The sequence below is a fragment of the Python bivittatus genome, unplaced genomic scaffold (genome assembly GCF_059951505.1).
Source record: "Python bivittatus isolate LINGU-HERP-01145 unplaced genomic scaffold, Pbiv_v1 ctg000210_np1212, whole genome shotgun sequence".
NCBI lineage: Eukaryota > Metazoa > Chordata > Lepidosauria > Squamata > Pythonidae > Python > Python bivittatus.
The window spans coordinates 6,963,665-6,980,787 of record NW_028277053.1 but is presented as its reverse complement, the minus strand read 5'-3'; the positions used below and the strand labels follow the sequence as shown (position 1 = coordinate 6,980,787).

The window sequence follows — 17,123 nt, the reverse complement described above, 5'->3', positions numbered from 1 at the left end:
TAAAATGTAGAATGAGGGAGAAGGAAGCAATCATCACTGATTAAGAAGAGAAATAAAATGAAGAGGCTGGAATATGGTAAGGACTGAGGATGCATAAATTGAGTTAGGGTTAGGGATGATTTTTATTATGTCCTGATACATAAAACCATAGAACTCAAAGAGGGTGTACTTTCTTTTTCACACAACTGTAAATAGCTTTTATAGAAAGCTTGGATAGAGGTATATTGTAAGCAGGAATTGTAAACCAGCAAAAGATGTTGCAGTTTTGATTGGTAGATTCTGGAAGCTGTTGATTGAAAAAAATATCAGATGAATACAGTTGCTTTTTAATCCTCAGATTATATCATTACTTAATATATAACATTATCAAATGTATATGGTCCAACTATTTAGTACTCATACATAATAGGTTTTCAACATTTGCAAACTACCCACTCAATCATATAGTAGCTGGAGGAGATTTGAATTAAATTTACGTACCTATTTTTGATTGTAATACCTAACCCCAAATTGTATACTCTTATTTGTAACATTTTTCGGTATTATATGTATGAATTTAACCTACTGGCTATTTGGCATTCTGTCAATCTTTCCCAATGTGAATACCCTTTCTTCTGTACGTAAAAACTATTTTTGTATAGATGTCATTCTTTGGGATCTAAGGCTAAGATATGTGAAAAACCGACTTTATTTCAGACCTTGCTCCTGTAAGGTCTGAAAGTGTCATTTGACAGTACATCTTTAAATTTTTCAAATGTCCCTTGAATATATCTTTGTTGAATTATAACAGTTTTATTAAGGAGATGAAACAAATGTTTTACAAAAAGTGAGACTATCACAGAACCAGGCTATTAAGATGATTTTTACCCCTTTCTCTTCAAGAAGCTGTTAATTAAATTTGCAAAAGAAGTAAAGGCTTCTGGGTCTGAGGGCTTTCCAGTTGATTAGCAGAAAAGCAGATTCTTGTATCCTCTTCTACTAGAGATATAAAAATATCAAAGCTTTTTCAAGTACCTTTTAGTGTCAGTGAGACTAGTATTGTTAGTGCTCCCCAACCAACATAAGAATCTCTTTTCCAATTATGTATCCAGTTCTTATATAATTGTGGGTGCTAAAAGCTTAGTAGCTACAGCTTCTTTCAATTCTTCTGCACCCAATTAGGGCTGTATTTGTACAGGTCATCAAAATTCTGTTATTAGATGTTTAATTGATGTAATTCCTTTAACTCAAACAGGAAGAATCAGATGCTAATTCTTTGCTGGGGAGAAAGCTTTTGATATTTCTTGAAACTGTTTGAAACAAGTAATCAATGTTTATGAGTTTCCTGAAAGTCATTCTTTAGATTACTGTTTTTTAAACCCCTAAGCCACATGTGATATTGACAGTGTGTTATCACTTTGGTTAGATATGCTGTGGTACATATGAAAGATGCTTTTTTACAGCCTCTGGCTTGCACTGTCTAGTACGCTGTTTGGGATGCTTAATTTGGAAACCTGTGGGAAGACTCAATGGTTTCAATGGGCATTTCCAACTCAAGTATTCCATTATTCTGTTAGAATTCTGAAGACATTAAAGGGATCACACTAATGTTCTGCATAAAATAATCTAAATTAGATCATTTCTAATCTCCTTTTGCTAATATATAAGTTTGCTATCTTATTCTATAAATGAGAGAAAATGCAATTTATACAATAGTAACAACTATACAGACTGGAGTTTTAGGTTGTGTTACATAACTCAGTATTAACATTCTTAAAACTGGTAAATTTTAAGACCCAATTTTGACCCAAGATGCAGATGTTCTATATTAACTGAGATCATGTATTTTTACAAGATTTTGACATTATTTTGTTTATGCATATAATTTGTATTTTCATTTTATCTTATTTGATAACTTTAAAAAATGCTGCATGCACTGTCGTCCATAAGATCCCCTGCAAATTCTGGATTTGCTTTGCAAAGCGGAGGGGTTTCTCATGCTTACCTACTGGCAGTCTCCGGGGATCCAGGCGGAGATACCGTGGGGACATCTTCGAGTACTCGCGGCGGCTAGAAAAAACGAAGTGGCTAAGAAGAAACGGCCGGGGAAATGACTGGAAAAGCCTTCCAAAATCGACGAATCATCCCGGGCAAGGCGAACTGTCAGTCCCGTCTGTGGAAGTGCGAGGGCTCGAGCCCTCTCGAGGATCACCGACGAACGAATAAAAGGCGACCTCTAGCGTCCCATGGCGAAAGCCTGCTCCTCCCAGGCCCAACGGGAGGGCGGGTTATAGCATTCTCCCAGCAACTCCGGTACCGCGCGTCCCCGGGAAGCGTTGCCGCTGGCGACCGCACCCAGCTGAGCCTCCTATTCCCAGGGCTGCCCGCGGGAGCTCCGCCCTCTCCAGTCTCCGAGCTGCTCAGGGATTGGAGGGCGACTGCGCAAGCAGGACTCGCAAGTTTATTGCGTCACAAAGGAGGTGGGGCGGGCAGGCACCGCCCCTTCGCCGCGGGGCGGAGAGAACGGGCGCTTCTGTGTGGCTAAATGCCTTTTGCCCGATATCGGCTGCGCGCCATGGCGACCTCAGCAGCTCCGTGAAGGGGGAGGCGACGCATCAGGTCCCCCGCCCCGGCCCGCCCCGCAGGGCCCTGGGTGGCAGCAAAGGGCAGGTGAGGAGGACGGGTCTCCGCACCTGGCCTCCTCCGGGGGAGCACGCATGGTTGCGCCCGTCCGTCGTCCTCTTTCTGTCCACGTTCCCGGGGAGATGGTGTCCCGGCAGCCGCTATGGCCATCAGCTCTAATGGAGGCTGGAGGCGGGACCCGTGTCTTCCTGGCCTGGGAGTTAGAGGGAGGCCGCTTTCTTCCTTCTGGGGCGGGCGGGGTCTAGGAGATCGAGAGGGCCCCTGAAGGGCCGGCCTGGCAAGACGAGGGCCGGAGCCGGCCGAAAGAGCCCAGCCCAGCCCAGAAAAGGAAAGTTAGTTCCGAGAAGAAAATACCCTTCGGTGCTTCTATCTTGAGGCTTTTGTTTCGAGCTTCCTCTTTCGTTTCCTGGGTTCCGGGGCTCTTTCCTGCCCTGATGGTAGGGACCGAAACGGGCACAAAGAGCAAGTTTGATGGAGCTGCCTTTGATCTCCCAGGCTTGTGGCAAAGGCGGGCGCCGGCTTATCTGTTTCTCCAAGTGGAGTCCGGCACCCGGAGTTAAATAACTTTGGGACCCCCACCAAAGAGGCTCTATTCTGCACGCTAGCCTAATCTCCATATTCTAGGTGCGAGAGTGGAGGATGAGCAGTTGGGTGAAAGCTGCTCGGTCTGTTCTGGATAGTTATGTACCACCCAGATCGATATATTTTTCTCCCCAAAAACATTGGAGCTTAATTTCTTTTATTTTCAGTGTGGCATTTTGTGATTATTAGAGATAAAGAATATGATTAACTTTTGATACTGCACAGACTTAATATAGCTGCATGGCTTTGCATGTGGGGAGGTGGGGAGGGCAGGGATCACTTTGACACAACTGATAGGTTGTCATGGTCTACCAGGAAAAGCAGGAAGCCCTATCTGCACTTGAGGCAGAAAGATCACAGTAGCCTATCTACTTCTTTGGTATCTATGGGACCAGTGGCAGTTTTCTGCTTGACTATTTGCAAGTACGTTTGTGATTGTCCAGAGTGTTTAGCATGGGGTTGATGAGCAAGTCCAAATAGGCAAAGCTCAATAACTGAATTCTGGTGGTTTTTCAAATATTTTAGTGGCACTTTTGCAACTTAAATAAGATATGCCACATTCTGCCTGCATTATTTTGGTTGAATCAGGCTGTAATTGTGTATGCTTGCTTGATAATAAGCTGTAATGAATAGAATGGTGCATACAGCTAGACAAGCATGCGTAGGTTTGGCCTGTTACAGTTGATTTGTTGTATAATCTTTGTGAACTGGTGGAGGTCTGCATAAGCATTACATCCAAGTAAAACTTTTGGAGCTTTTGCAATGACATCCAGAAAGCAATTTGTGCCATTCAGCATGCATAGAATATTCTGAGTACACAGCTGGCAGAAGTACAAACATCTTCCATTTGTAATAGCAGTGGCTTCAGATAATAGTTTCATATCTACTGTTCTTGTAGAATTACCCAGTTATGAAAAGTACATTTTTAATGGATCATTATAGCACACTTGATCTTTATTTTCTATTTTCATTGCTTGGGAATTGGCCGTTGACCTTAATGGGAATGGTTTTCTCTGTTACCTTGTTCTCCCTGGATCAGTATTCTAATCCTCCAAATTTCAAGGTTCTTCCTGCATGTTGGAGTTTGGGGATAGAAAATATTTTTAAGATACCTGTTACAAAATCTCTCACTTGACTTCAGGGTCCTCAGTCATTATTGTGTAGATTTCCATCTGCTTAGTTGCTTTGCACCCAAGTATTTTATTTTTTTTTTGGTAAGGAGAATTAATACAAGTTCGTAATCTTGAGTATCTTTCTTCAGTGATGCTTATTTTATTTTCGTGCAAAGAATTGCTCTGAATTTTAAAATGTTAGTGTACTCTTTCTCTTATATGAAAGAGTTTATATACAAATTAAAATACACTGGAATAATTTATTTATTTACAGATATTTATGTCTTTTGCCTTTAAATATATACTTCTGGGTGAAAAAAAACAGAATGAAATCTGTGGTACGATACAGTTATATTTAAAAACTGCTTTAGTGGATCTTAATATTATTTCCTAAGTGTTATGGCCACAGATCCTGTATCCATCTTAACCTTGAAACCTGAACAAAAGCATAAATGTTCCTGTTTAGAGCTGACGTGAGGTGAAAATGAGATCAGTAATTCCCAACTGATTTTTTCAAAAGGAATACTAGAATGGCCAGCAAGAAGGAACCTCCTTTCTTCAATGAGGATAATGTTGGATCATGCCATTGCAAACTTACTTTCTATGAGACCATGGAGCTCTTCATTGAAACTCTTACAGGAACATGCTTTGAACTGCGAGTGTCTCCTTTTGAAACAGTTATTTCCGTGAAAGCTAAAATCCAGAGATTGGAAGGTACATATTCTTTTTATCTCCGGACTTAGTTAGGTTTTAAATTTGAAAGTTCAGTTGTTTTACAGAGAATAAATATTTTATACTTAAAATAATGTAGTTAGTTTATAGAGTGATCAGTTATTCATTATGAAATACCGTGATTATTCAAAATTATTAGTAGAATTAAAAGGCTGCTCAAAAAGTCTGAACGTATAATATTTTATTTCCATTGAGCTCCTGGAAGTAAACTGGGATGGAAATATAACAAATAAGTAATTGCTTAGGTCAAAATACTAGTACTGATGCAAAAATATTTGTATTTTTATAAAAGTTCAAATTGTAATAACATGTCAATCAGATGTATGAGGCGAGGTTGATGAACTTTCTGCGTAGGAACGCCTTCAGCAAATACAGGTAGTTCTCGTTTAGTGACCACAATTGGAACTAGCAACTTTGTCACTAAGTGATGTGGTCGCTAAGTGGAAAATTGCGTGGCTGTGCTTATGATTTTACTTCAGCCTTCCTTTTTCCTTATTCCCCCACCTTTTGGAATGTTCATCCCAGCGCTGGGATAATTAGCAAGAAGGGAATTCATGTTTGTATTTATATTCATTGGAGAGGAAGGGATTACAAGACAGTAAGCACACAGTGAGGAATACACATCCAAAGGAATGCTGTAGCACTGGCATGCTCCCAGGCAGAAGCACGCTAGACAAACAGCCGGTGCTAGCACATTCATTTCAAGGTGTATTCCCCATTGTGTGTCTGCTTACTCTCTTGTAACCCCTTCTTCTCCAATCTCTCTACTCTGAGAAGTGGGGGAGAAAGAAAAGAGGTCAGGCACAGGACAACATGTACTGATTGTAATGGTGAACACGTGACAGAGAGAGAGATGCTGCACAGGTCATAAATGTGCACCATGGTGTGGTCACAAAGTTATTTTTTCAGCACAGATATAATTTTGAATGGTCACTGCATGAGACAGTTGGTAATGTCTGTCTGTAATGTTTCCTCTTTAAATAACCTTAAAAATGTTCTTGCAATGGATCATATTTCATTTTTGAAGTTCCACTAATCATGAAATGTGAGTTAATATAATGAAAATGAACTAAATTCCAGTGTTTCATAGTGAGACACTTATGTCCATAGATAAGTAGCTAATATAGAGTACTGAGTTCTATACTTTATTTCCATCTTTTATCCATTGCATTATAATTTCTCAACTGAGAAGCTGAGAAAGACAATGAATTTACTCAGTGGTTTAATTTGTAAGGTTTCCCACCAATGGGAAATCAATTATTTGGTAGAGATGTTTCCCCATTTCTATCCTGTAATATGATTGCTATGTCTGTATTAACAGTCTGTCCTACAGCTTTCCTGTTTTATTCATAGAATCATAGAGTTAGATAATTAAGTCCAACCCCATTCTCAGTGCAGGAATCCAAATTAAAACATCACAGACAGATGGTTATCTGGCTTCTGCTTGAATACATCCAATGAATTGTTTCTACTTTCAAACCTGTCTTACCATTAGAAAATGATTCTTAAGTTCATTCAGTACTGGTCCCTAGCACTCTGGAACAAGAGGCAGTAAGTCTTAATCATCTTCTATATAACATCCTTCCTGATTTTTGAAAAGTACTATCATATCCTCCTCAGTCATTTTTTTCAGAAAGTTAAACTGTTCTTTGAATTCTGTCTTTATAGGACTTAGATTGTAACATCCTTGTTTGCCTTTTCTGAATGTCCCATTGGGATCCAGAAGTACTCAAATGGGATTTAACAAATGCAGAATAAAGTGAAACAATCACTCCTAATGATTTGCAATCTGTATGTCTGTTGGTGGAGCTTAAAATTGCATATCCCTGTTTTTGAAGCAACATCACACCCATATTCAACTTTCAGTCAACTGTTGTCCCAAAATCTTTTTCACTGCCACTGTATCCGTCATCCTCTATACTATATCTGTACGTTTGATTTCTGTGAGGTTTACATCTGCTTCTTTAAATTCCATGTCCTTACTTTACTGCTAGTTTATCTAACATATCAAGACTTTTTTGAGAAATCTGTGAGACATTAGCTATTAGACATTGGCTTACTCAGTTTTGTGTCACCTGCAGATTTGATAAGCAGACATTCACCTCTTCATCCAAATAATTTTTTAAAAAGTAATTAATAAATGTATTGTAGAGGACCCTAGACAGAATATTCTGATCCCAGTATTTTCTTCCAGCTGGATGAGGAACCATTGGATCAGCAGCAAAATTTTGGACCAAGCTGTGCCTTTTGGGTACTGAAAATCAAATGACAGGTAGTCCTCGCTTAGTGACTACTCATTCAGTGACCATTTGAAGTTATGACAGTGTTGAACAAGGAGACTTACATACAGTCCTTGAAGTTGCAGCTGTCACTGCGTCCCTGAGATCACATGCTTGCAATTTGGGCGCTTGGCAACCAAGCATGCAGTTACAACAGTCAGTGTCCCACAGTCATGCAATCATCATTTACAACCTTCATTGCCGGCTTCTAACTAACAAAGTCAACGGGAAAGCTGGCAGGATGTTGCAAGTCACAGTCATGTGATGTTGCACTTAACAACCACATGTGATTTGCTTAATGACCACAACCAGAATTGCCATCGTAAGTCAGCATGGTCATGTGATTTTTTTTTTTTTTTTTTTGCTTTACAACCGTGTTGCTTAGCAATGGAGTTCCCAGTCCCAATTACAGTCGTTAACTGAGGACTACCTGTATATTATGTCTACAGAATTCCACAATATACCAGAAAATTAACCAATCAAGAAATAAGGTAAAGATAGCCTGCATTATTACTTTATTTTCTACTCTAAATTTTTTCCAAGCTTATTGTCAGAGTGGCTGGGGTCTTTAATTCCCTGGATCCCTATTTTTCTCCTTTTGAAGATAGGGACAGTTTTGGGTCATCTGGCACTTCCCTAGTTATTCAGTATTTCTCAAAGAAAATGATTCAGCAAGTTCCTTCAGAATCCTAATATGCAAAATAAGTAAATATTCCCTGGGTTACTGTCACTCTCAAGCATCAGTCTTGTCTTTTCATCTTACTCTTTACAATTGCTTTTTATAACCTGTTGAACAGCCAATAAACTGACTGTTTTTCTTTTATTTTAAACATATCCAAAGAAAACACATCCAAAGAAACCTTTCTTAGCATTTTTCACCCATCCCAGCTCATCATCAGCTTTAGCTCTCCTATCTAAAGAATCCAAGGCTTTGCAGCATCGTAGAAATGTAACATTTCTGTCTTCCCATTAGTGAGATGAGAGCTGAGAAAACAATAATGGTCAAGTTAATACTATAGTACATGAATTAATAACATATAGAAAACTTAGATTTATGAAACAGTTCTCTTACATGTCATTCTCATGTAATTAGCATGAAGCAAAGAAGAAAATTTGTTCTTCATTATACTATTTTTTACCTTGGGAAGTTGATGGGTAGTGAGTTATGTATAGCCAAAGATGGAAGTACAGTAGTATTTTGCGAATTACATCATTAAGTGAGGAGAAGCATTACTACAACCATTTTCTATCTCAGCCTACCACATGCTGACAATAAACCTGATTGCCGTCTTCATGCCTCACTTACAAACTGCCTGTTGTTATAGTTAAGTCACTAAGGACTAGTTTAACAATAAAAATCCCTTAGTGTTAACATGGATTACTCTGAGCTGGAAAATTTATGTTCAAATCCTTAATTCACAATGAATTTTATTGAATGTCTTATAATATCTTGCAGCCTAATCTACTTCATGGGGCTATTACAAGGATAAAGTGGAAGGAACAATCATGTATACCATCTTGACCTCATTGAGGAATTATAGGGTAGCAGTTAATAAATAAAATTAACCCTGATGTGGGCAAGATTGTGGCTATTGCTTACTACTAATCAACTGGTATTAACTGCCTTACTTAAAGGCAATTTCTACTATTTGGATTTAATCCTGGCACTAAAAATTGGAGTTAAAGTCAGGAATGTTTTGCTTGATATAAATTTAAATTATGTTTATTATTTAAATTGTGTTAATTTTAGAGGAATATGTTTCCAAGTTAAAAGGATAGCTATTTTAGTAATTTTAGTCATAGCTTTACAGAGTGAAAAATCCATTCAATTTTAATAATATTTTAAGGTATCCCTGTATCTCAGCAGCATTTAATCTGGAATAATGTGGAGCTGGAGGATGACTATTCTTTGAATGATTACCAGTGAGTATTTAAATGAGATTAATCAGTATTTCTGAATATTACTTCTGTTGGAAGAAAAGCTTACAAAACATGTCTGATTGATTGTTTACAGCATTTCAGAAGGTTGTACTTTGAAGTTGATCTTAGCAATGCGTGGTGGACCAATTAATACAAAAAGAGGTAGGCCTTTTTTTACATTTAACCTGTTGTGTTTTTATAGAAAGCATAAATGAATTAAAATTACACTATCAGTTCCTAGTGAGTGGGAAGAGGCTAGGGCTAGTGTATGATTTACCTCTTCTTTTCTTGCTTCTGTTTTCATTCAGTAACATACTACATACTGTAAAGGTAGTCCTTGTTTAGCTACCACAATTGGGACTGGCAACTTGGTCATTAAGCAAAGCGGTTGTTAAGTGAAAAATCACATGACTGCGACTGTGCTTATGATTTTACTTCAGCTTTTCTTTGCTTTACATCGTCAAAAGGATACAACCTCAAACAGTCAGGTAAGCCCAAACTGTGAAGAAGGTTTTTGGAACTCAATTCATGAGGAAGTCAGGTAAAAGGGCAAATCTTATAGCCCATTTTCCCTACTCCTCCATCCTTTGGAATGCTCACTCCAGCACTGGGATAATTAGCAAGAAGAGAATTAGTGTTTGTATTTACCTTCATTGGAGAGGAAGGGATTTCAAGAGAGTAAGCAGGGAATACACATCCAAAACAATACCCTGGCAATGGCTGTTTGCCTAACAGCTTGTGTTGAAACTGATTAGGGTCTTGTCAATTTCAGGCAGCAGCTGCAAGCAGGCTAATTCAGGTCCCTGAGCCCAGCTTGTTAACGTGCAGTTATTTATTTATTTATTATCCACCCATCTCACTATCAGTGACTCTAGGCAGCTCACAGGTAAAAAACATAAAAACATTTTTAAAAAAATTTAAACATTTAAAAAGTTAGCACTTTTTAGGGAGGCCTAGTCCTGGGCAGAAAAGCAGCTCAGACAGGAAGAGATAGTTTGTTTAGGCAATCTCTCTGCTCTGCAGGGAGGTGGGGGATGGGTCAGGCACCGGACAATGTATACTAACTGACTAATGACAAATACGTGACTAAGAGAGACACTGCGAAAGTCGTAAAAGTGGACATTGGTTGCGAAGTTGCTTTTTCATCACTGTTGTAACAGCAGATGGTTGCTGTTTGAGGCAGCTGCTAAATGAGGACTACCTGTAATATTTTTATTTTTCTCATTTCTTATTTAAAAAACAAAATAACATAAAATAGTTTCACAGCATACAAGTGTTCATATACTGTATTATGGCTTCATCGTTTCAAGATCTTACTTAGAACTGTTTATAAATAGTTTTTTTGATTGATGAAAATTATCCAAATTGTCCTAACTCAAAAAAGAATATTATTTGAATTATCTTATTTGAAGTTGTGGGTTAATCTTTCTGCCATCACCATATAACAAAACTCATATAAGGATAAAATTCTCTGCTTCCATTTTTTTGTTATTACCATTCTTGCCACTATCAGCATATGAATGACCAGCTCTTAAGATGTTAGAGAAAAAGATCCAAGTGTCTTTCAGAACAAGCTAACATGATAACAAGGGAAAGGCAGAGAATAAACAAATTGGGCAACAATGACAACTAAGTACAGGCTTCCAGCATCAAGCAAGAAAGGACAAGGAAAGAAAACTCAAGAATGTCAGCAACATAGAGGATTACGAGAAAATGAGGGAATTTTTTACAAGAACAGAAATTGCATGAAAATTAATAGCTAAGATAGGAGTGTTAAAGAGTCATGATAGAAGCACATGACAGAGCCAATGAAGTTAAACAAACTGGGACCCCTTATCAACAGTTATATAATGGTAGAAAGAGTGCCAGCTCCAGTAGGAAGTAAAGTAGGACAACAACAGACCAGCTGTCTTTATTTTCCATAGCAGGGTTCTCCAAAGTGGTCAATATTCTCCAAGGGACTATTCATTATTGTTATTATTATTCATAACACTATTATAGTAGTATTTATTAAATTATTTTCATATAATAAACATTTGGGGGTCAATGAACAATCTGAAAGTGGTTGATAAGCTGAAAAGTTTGGGGACCCCTGTTCAATAGAGAAGCACCAGGTACCTCTTTAACTGTTAAAAGCTGTTGGAGAAGAGACAGTTAAACAGGTTTCTGTCAACAAATATGGAACAAGACATTGCAACATTGAGATTAGAAAAGATTGGTATGTAGTCCTATACCAGTAAAGGAGATGCAAGATAATTCACAAACTACTGTATCAACCCATTGCACTAATTCCTAATGCAAGCGAAGTTTTGCTTAAAAGAAATGCAAAATAACTAGGCAGATTTCTGAAAAAGCAGAAGGATGAGACTTCTAATGCCTGGAATGTCTCCTCATTTAAAGTGGCAGCTAGAGAACCTGGGAATTATGTTTACTTTTGATTACAGCAGACACTTGGATTGTATAGAATATGCCAAAATAAAACAGTAAAGGTAATAGGTGTACCAAAATAACAGATAGTTCTTCACTGTAATCTTTACAATGAATTTTAAAATTCTGTAAGAACTGAATTTAGACAAACTGTGATTCAGAATACAGAAGGTAATGTAGCAAAGAAGTAAATAGTCCCCCTATATATTTAACTTATACAGAAAATATATAATAAGAATGGCAGGATTGGAAGAGATGAATCTAAGATATACAAGTGACACCACTTTATTAGCTGAAAGTAAAGAAAACTTAGAAGAGCTTATTATGAAAATTAATTCAAATTTTCCCTTTCCCTTTTATTGTAACATTAAGATGAGAAAGTCAGTGTCAATCTGCATGCTTAGTGAACTTATACTTGATGGCAAAGAAGTAAAAGTGATAGGTGTTTTGTTTTCTTAGGCTCAAAAGTAGATAAATAATATGATTAGCGTGCTGGAGACATTAATCTTAGGGAAGAATGCAGTTGCAAAATTCAATAAGTTAATAAAGGATAAGAATGTTTCAGAATGGTTAAATGCTTCAGAATAGTTAAAATCTTTCACAGTGATAATGCATAGCTATAAATTTGGAGACTGACATTGACAAAGAAGATACCTGCTTTTATAGTTTTCAAGATGGTTACTAAGGATTGCAAGAAAAGCCAGTCAGTCATTCCTGACCTCTTCCGTAGCATAGGCATCCGTAAAAAGCCATGATGGCACCACAAATGGGTTGCCCTATACATTGAATACATTGTGTCATGTCGTCATGAAATTTACATAAGGTGTGTCATTTGTGCCATAATATATGTGACATCACTTGCCCTCACCCCAGTGGGCATCCATGTCCTTGGTCATGATCAGCAAGGAAACACTTACATCATTTGGACAATTGATGTATAAATTTAAAAAACTATCAGGACTGAAGGAACTAGAAGAATGGAAAGATGATAAAATGAATTAATAGAATCAAAGAAATTACTGAACTGACTATAGTTCAGTAATTATCACTATAGTTAAATCAAGGGCATCTGTCCATACACTCACAAGAGGCAAACCTGACTTGGTAACAAATGGAATGAACAGTTTGGAAGTCTTTCTTGCATGAAATTTACTGCATGTGCAGTACTTTGGAAAAAGTGCTTTGGAGCATGCACATGTTAACATCTATCTTTAAGCGGCCACATCTTTTTCTTAGATCAGGTGTCTGCTTTTGCAGCTGCCCCATGTTGGGAAAATACCTGCGTATTTTTGGTGATAATGCCCATCTAATTACTCACTTTGGTAAAAAAAAATTGAATAATCATTCAACAGTCTTTGGTGACGAGTCCTGCTAATACATTCTCACCACAGAGATATCCTGGAATAGTAAAGATAGTACCAGAATGCTAAAGTTCAGAATGTAGCATTCTGAACTGAAAAACACTGAGTTAATTTTTAAGCCAATGCAGTTTCCTACAGTTGTAAATGACACTTATCCAGAGAAAGTATGCTTTGGTTTTTACAATAGTAAATCTGGCAGTGAGCACAAGCCCACCCCCACCCCCTTTTTCTCCCCTCCTTTTCTTTTACTCTGCAGAAAACTGGGGAGAGTCCCTTCTGAAATGTTTTCCACTCCCTCATTCTGTGGGCTGAGATACTTTTTACATGCAATTGTCCAGTCTGCGGCTCTCCCAAGGTCATTCCCACATAACATTACAGAACTCAGTAAGAACATTACATGGCAGTATGTACCAACTGAATTATAACTGCTTAAGTTCAATTTAGAGAGATTTCAATTGATAGAATGTAATTGCTTTTCGTGCTCAAGAATTGCTGCTGTTAATCATATCTGCTTTTTAAAAAATCAGTTTATCTGTAAAGGCTTAGTTAAGCGAACTAACAGCTATGAGTCTCTCGCAAGAAAGTAGAAAAACAGAACAACTGGAGTCCAGAAATGTTCACCATCTGCTATTGCCGCTAGCTTGCTCTGTGTGGTCTCCTACTCCTGCATCTCTCAGATTTAGCAGTGGCATGTCTGAGACAAATCTTCTCATAAGCAATATTTAATATTTTACCATTCATCTTTAGGTGTTAATAGATTGAGAGATACCTACTTTGAGGAACATTATTGCCTATGTAGAGACAGAAATTATTGTTCTATGTATTTTTCCACTGTTTTTTCTATAATGGTACATGACAACGTAATCTGCCCGGAACTAGTAGAGAGCCAAACAAATGTTTGATGTGTTACAATAATTAATTATGTGATAGTAGGGCCTAAATCACAAGGAAGGAAGTTACTTTCCTTTTTGTTGCCAGAATAAAAAAAGATAGGATGCTGACAGAGCCATCACGAGCATTTATGCATCGTGTGCTTCATCGGATGTATGCATGTAGATTCTGACAGAGTAGCATCGTGTGTACATCCGTTATTGAGGATGGACTGTGAGAGAGAAGGGACAGGAGGTAATACTGAAGGCAAAGTTAGAAAATTGCTTTAGAAGTTATGTACAAAAGCCTTTCTTACAGCTTATTAAATATATATTATATATTAGGTATATGTAATGTGTTTATATTTAATGTGTTTAAACAGAAAGCTGTCAGTTTTAATTTTTTTTTTTTTGTCTGCGCTCAGTCATTGCTGACCCTGCAGTGACTGCTTGGACGAGTCCTTGCAGTTTTCAAGGCAATTGTTTTTCGGAAGTGGTTTGCCAGAGCCTCCTTCCTAGGGCAGAGCCCAGCTGGCGAGCGCAGGAGGCAGGGTTTCCGTTGCTTCGCGCCCTTTTCGGGCGCGTGCGGTTTTTCGTGCTTACCGGCAACTGCTCCCAACTCCTTTTTGCAAGGCGCCGCCAGCATTTTTCCTCCCACCGGAGTGAGAGTACCCATTTATCTACTCACGTGAATTTTCGACCTGTTGGGTTGACAGGAACTGGGGAGGAAACAGGAGCTCACCCTGTTTAACGCGAAGGCTGGACTCAAACCGCTGAAGCGTCGACCATTTCTGGCCGGCAACTTTCAGCGTCATTAAGCCGCTGCGCCACCGCGTCCCCCCCAGTTTTAAATTACCCCCATGGAAAATGAGATAGAAAAAACCCTCTCTCCATTATTTTATTCCATGGAAATCTAAGACAACCTTCCTTGTTATGTGTATCAGTATGTATGCATGTGTGTCTCGCTCGCTCACTTTCTATATATATTCAGAGATGGAGAAAAAAAATCATACAGTATGGGGGAGGTAATAAGCTCTGATAAGAAGTTCTAATTTGTGAAAAGTAGTGCTAAATCTAGGAACACCTCTTCTCATCCAACAGGGATTTAAGGGCCTTCTCCAAAACTTAAAGACTTAATTATTGCATAGAGAAATCCTTGAAAAAATGTCTTTGTGTTGCAAGTTGCAACTCCTGTTTAATTAAAATAGATATATAAAATCAGATTTAATTTTTGCCCTTATTCCATTCACTTGTTAAAGTGCATTCCATAGTATACCAGTCAAGCTATGAGCCTTGTCTAAAAAAGTTACAACTTCCAAATTATAAAAAAGTAGTGGTGTAGCACACTGATGTTCTCTCATAAATATTACAGCTCTGGCGAATTTCAAAATGACTATACAGTAAACATAAAAATCTGATGTCTTTGTCAGCCCTTCACAGTAGATAAGAATAGAAAAACCCAAGTTATGAATTCTAATACTACTTTTATTATAGATAAAATATTGTAATTCTGTTGACAGTAACAGAAACTTGCAAGTCTGAATGCACCTCCCCCCCCCACTTTATCTTTAAGAAAACCAGGGAGGGTTATTTCTGGGATGTTTTCTTAAATTACATTTCTGCTTCGGACTTACATTTCTTTTATCTGACAATTGTCTTGGTTGTGGCTCTTCCTCCTGTTCTTCAAGATTATTCTTACAGCCCATTCCATCCACTGAATCTGTTCTAGTTCTATGCTAAAGACTTCACACCGTAAGTCTGAAACTGATATATTGAGAAAATGTTCTAGTGAACATTAATAAAACAACATTTTTTATCTCATCAAGATTTATAGGAGAAAATAGCATACAATTTTGCCACATGTTTTCATGGCTGTGACAATAAATTTGTTCTTATTCATTTCAGTATGTCAGTTTTATGCTTGAGACGGAAACACAAGACTTGGAGAAAATACCAGATTCTGTGGATCATACTAACACTTTTCCAGAGAGTTATGCAGTTATGGAAAGGGTGTTGATGCTATTGGTCTGTACCTGAGACTGTTATATAGCTCACTATGGTCCTTTTGTCATTAATGAGTTTCCTAATATAAAAAAGAAACATTTAATTTTGTAAAGCAGCAGTAGAAAAGTGTGTTGATATTCAGCAAACTAAAACCAGGTATTTTAAAATAGTTTTTTTGTGGCTACAGTTTGATAACATTTATTTAATAAAGTTGCATAATACTTAATTTGGCTCATTAGAAACACTTCAGTAGTTTCCATAAATATGTCCTTCACTTCAGTGGTCAGATGAAAAACATAGGCCCTTTCAAACAATCTTTTTCTTTGTGTTCCTTTTCTCGGTAGTTCCTTTGGAAGACCCAATTAAGGAAATAGCAGAATACATGGGTCCCTGTCGAGATGATGTCTGGGAGAAGGTTCCATCCAGTAAACATGTTACATTCTTGGTATACCAGGAGGGAGACCAGTTGAATTTCTTCCGGGTTGTAGACAGGGGAGATGGAACTTTAACACCATTGTCTGAATCTTTAAGGTATGTTATTTGTAATCTTAAGGATTTTCAAACATTATTGCTTTGTTTAATGGATTTTTTTTAAAAAAATCTAAGCAAGCTTACAATTGAGTCAAAGTGCCACAGTAATGCATTTTGAGTTAATATTTCATTGCTGTAGAGGTTCCAATACATTCTGCTCCTGGAAGAGCTTTCAGTAGTGTTTTCTGAAAAGGAAGTCAACTCCTCTAAGAGCGCTATATGGTTATCTATTAAAAATATTAATAAAAGCAGTCACATAATATGAACTGAACAAAACAAGGTACTTAATAATGAGTAAAAATGTTGCTGTGATAAATGAGAGATTTAGCACATTAGGCAGAAATCCTGTTGGACACAGTGAGACTTAAACATTTGCCTGGCCTATTAAATTTAGTAGAGGATACTGTATTTATTTATTAAATGTATGACCTTGGCCTCAAATATAGTGATCAGGTTGGCTGTCAATAAGAAAAATAGAAAAGAGAGGAAAAATACAGTGCAGAATTAGTTAAAACATAAAAACAAGAATTCAAAACAAATAAAGCATACAAATAAAGTGGGGCAAAAAAGTATTTAGTCAGCCACCAATTGTGCAAGTTCTCCCACTTAAAAAGATGAGAGAGGCCTGTAATTTTCATCATAGGTATACCTCAACTATGAGAGACAAAATGAGAAAAAAAATCC

General features: G+C 37.6%; 1 protein-coding gene across 17 annotated transcripts in view; it reads left to right on the top strand.

Moving 5' to 3' along the window:
- Positions 1-2,515: 2,515 nt before the first annotated feature.
- Positions 2,516-17,123, top strand: part of ZFAND4 (zinc finger AN1-type containing 4) — a 58,951-nt gene continuing 44,343 nt past the window's right edge. For 8 of the 17 annotated variants that reach the window (XR_015795889.1, XR_015795888.1, XM_088139371.1 and 5 more), the window contains exons 1-6: positions 2,948-3,059; positions 3,520-3,627; positions 4,837-5,030; positions 9,175-9,250; positions 9,342-9,409; positions 16,253-16,439. Coding sequence is in view for 15 of the 17 variants with exons in the window: in XM_088139371.1 (XP_087995497.1) it covers positions 3,590-3,627; positions 4,837-5,030; positions 9,175-9,250; positions 9,342-9,409; positions 16,253-16,439 (563 nt within the window). In the remaining 2 variants the exon portion in view is untranslated. Of the gene's footprint in view, positions 2,650-2,921; positions 3,247-3,519; positions 3,628-4,836; positions 5,031-7,712; positions 7,819-9,174; positions 9,251-9,341; positions 9,410-9,596; positions 9,736-16,252; positions 16,440-17,123 lie in introns of those variants that run through there. The other 9 variants (XM_088139372.1, XM_088139376.1, XM_088139378.1 and 6 more) reach the window with 9 other exon arrangements.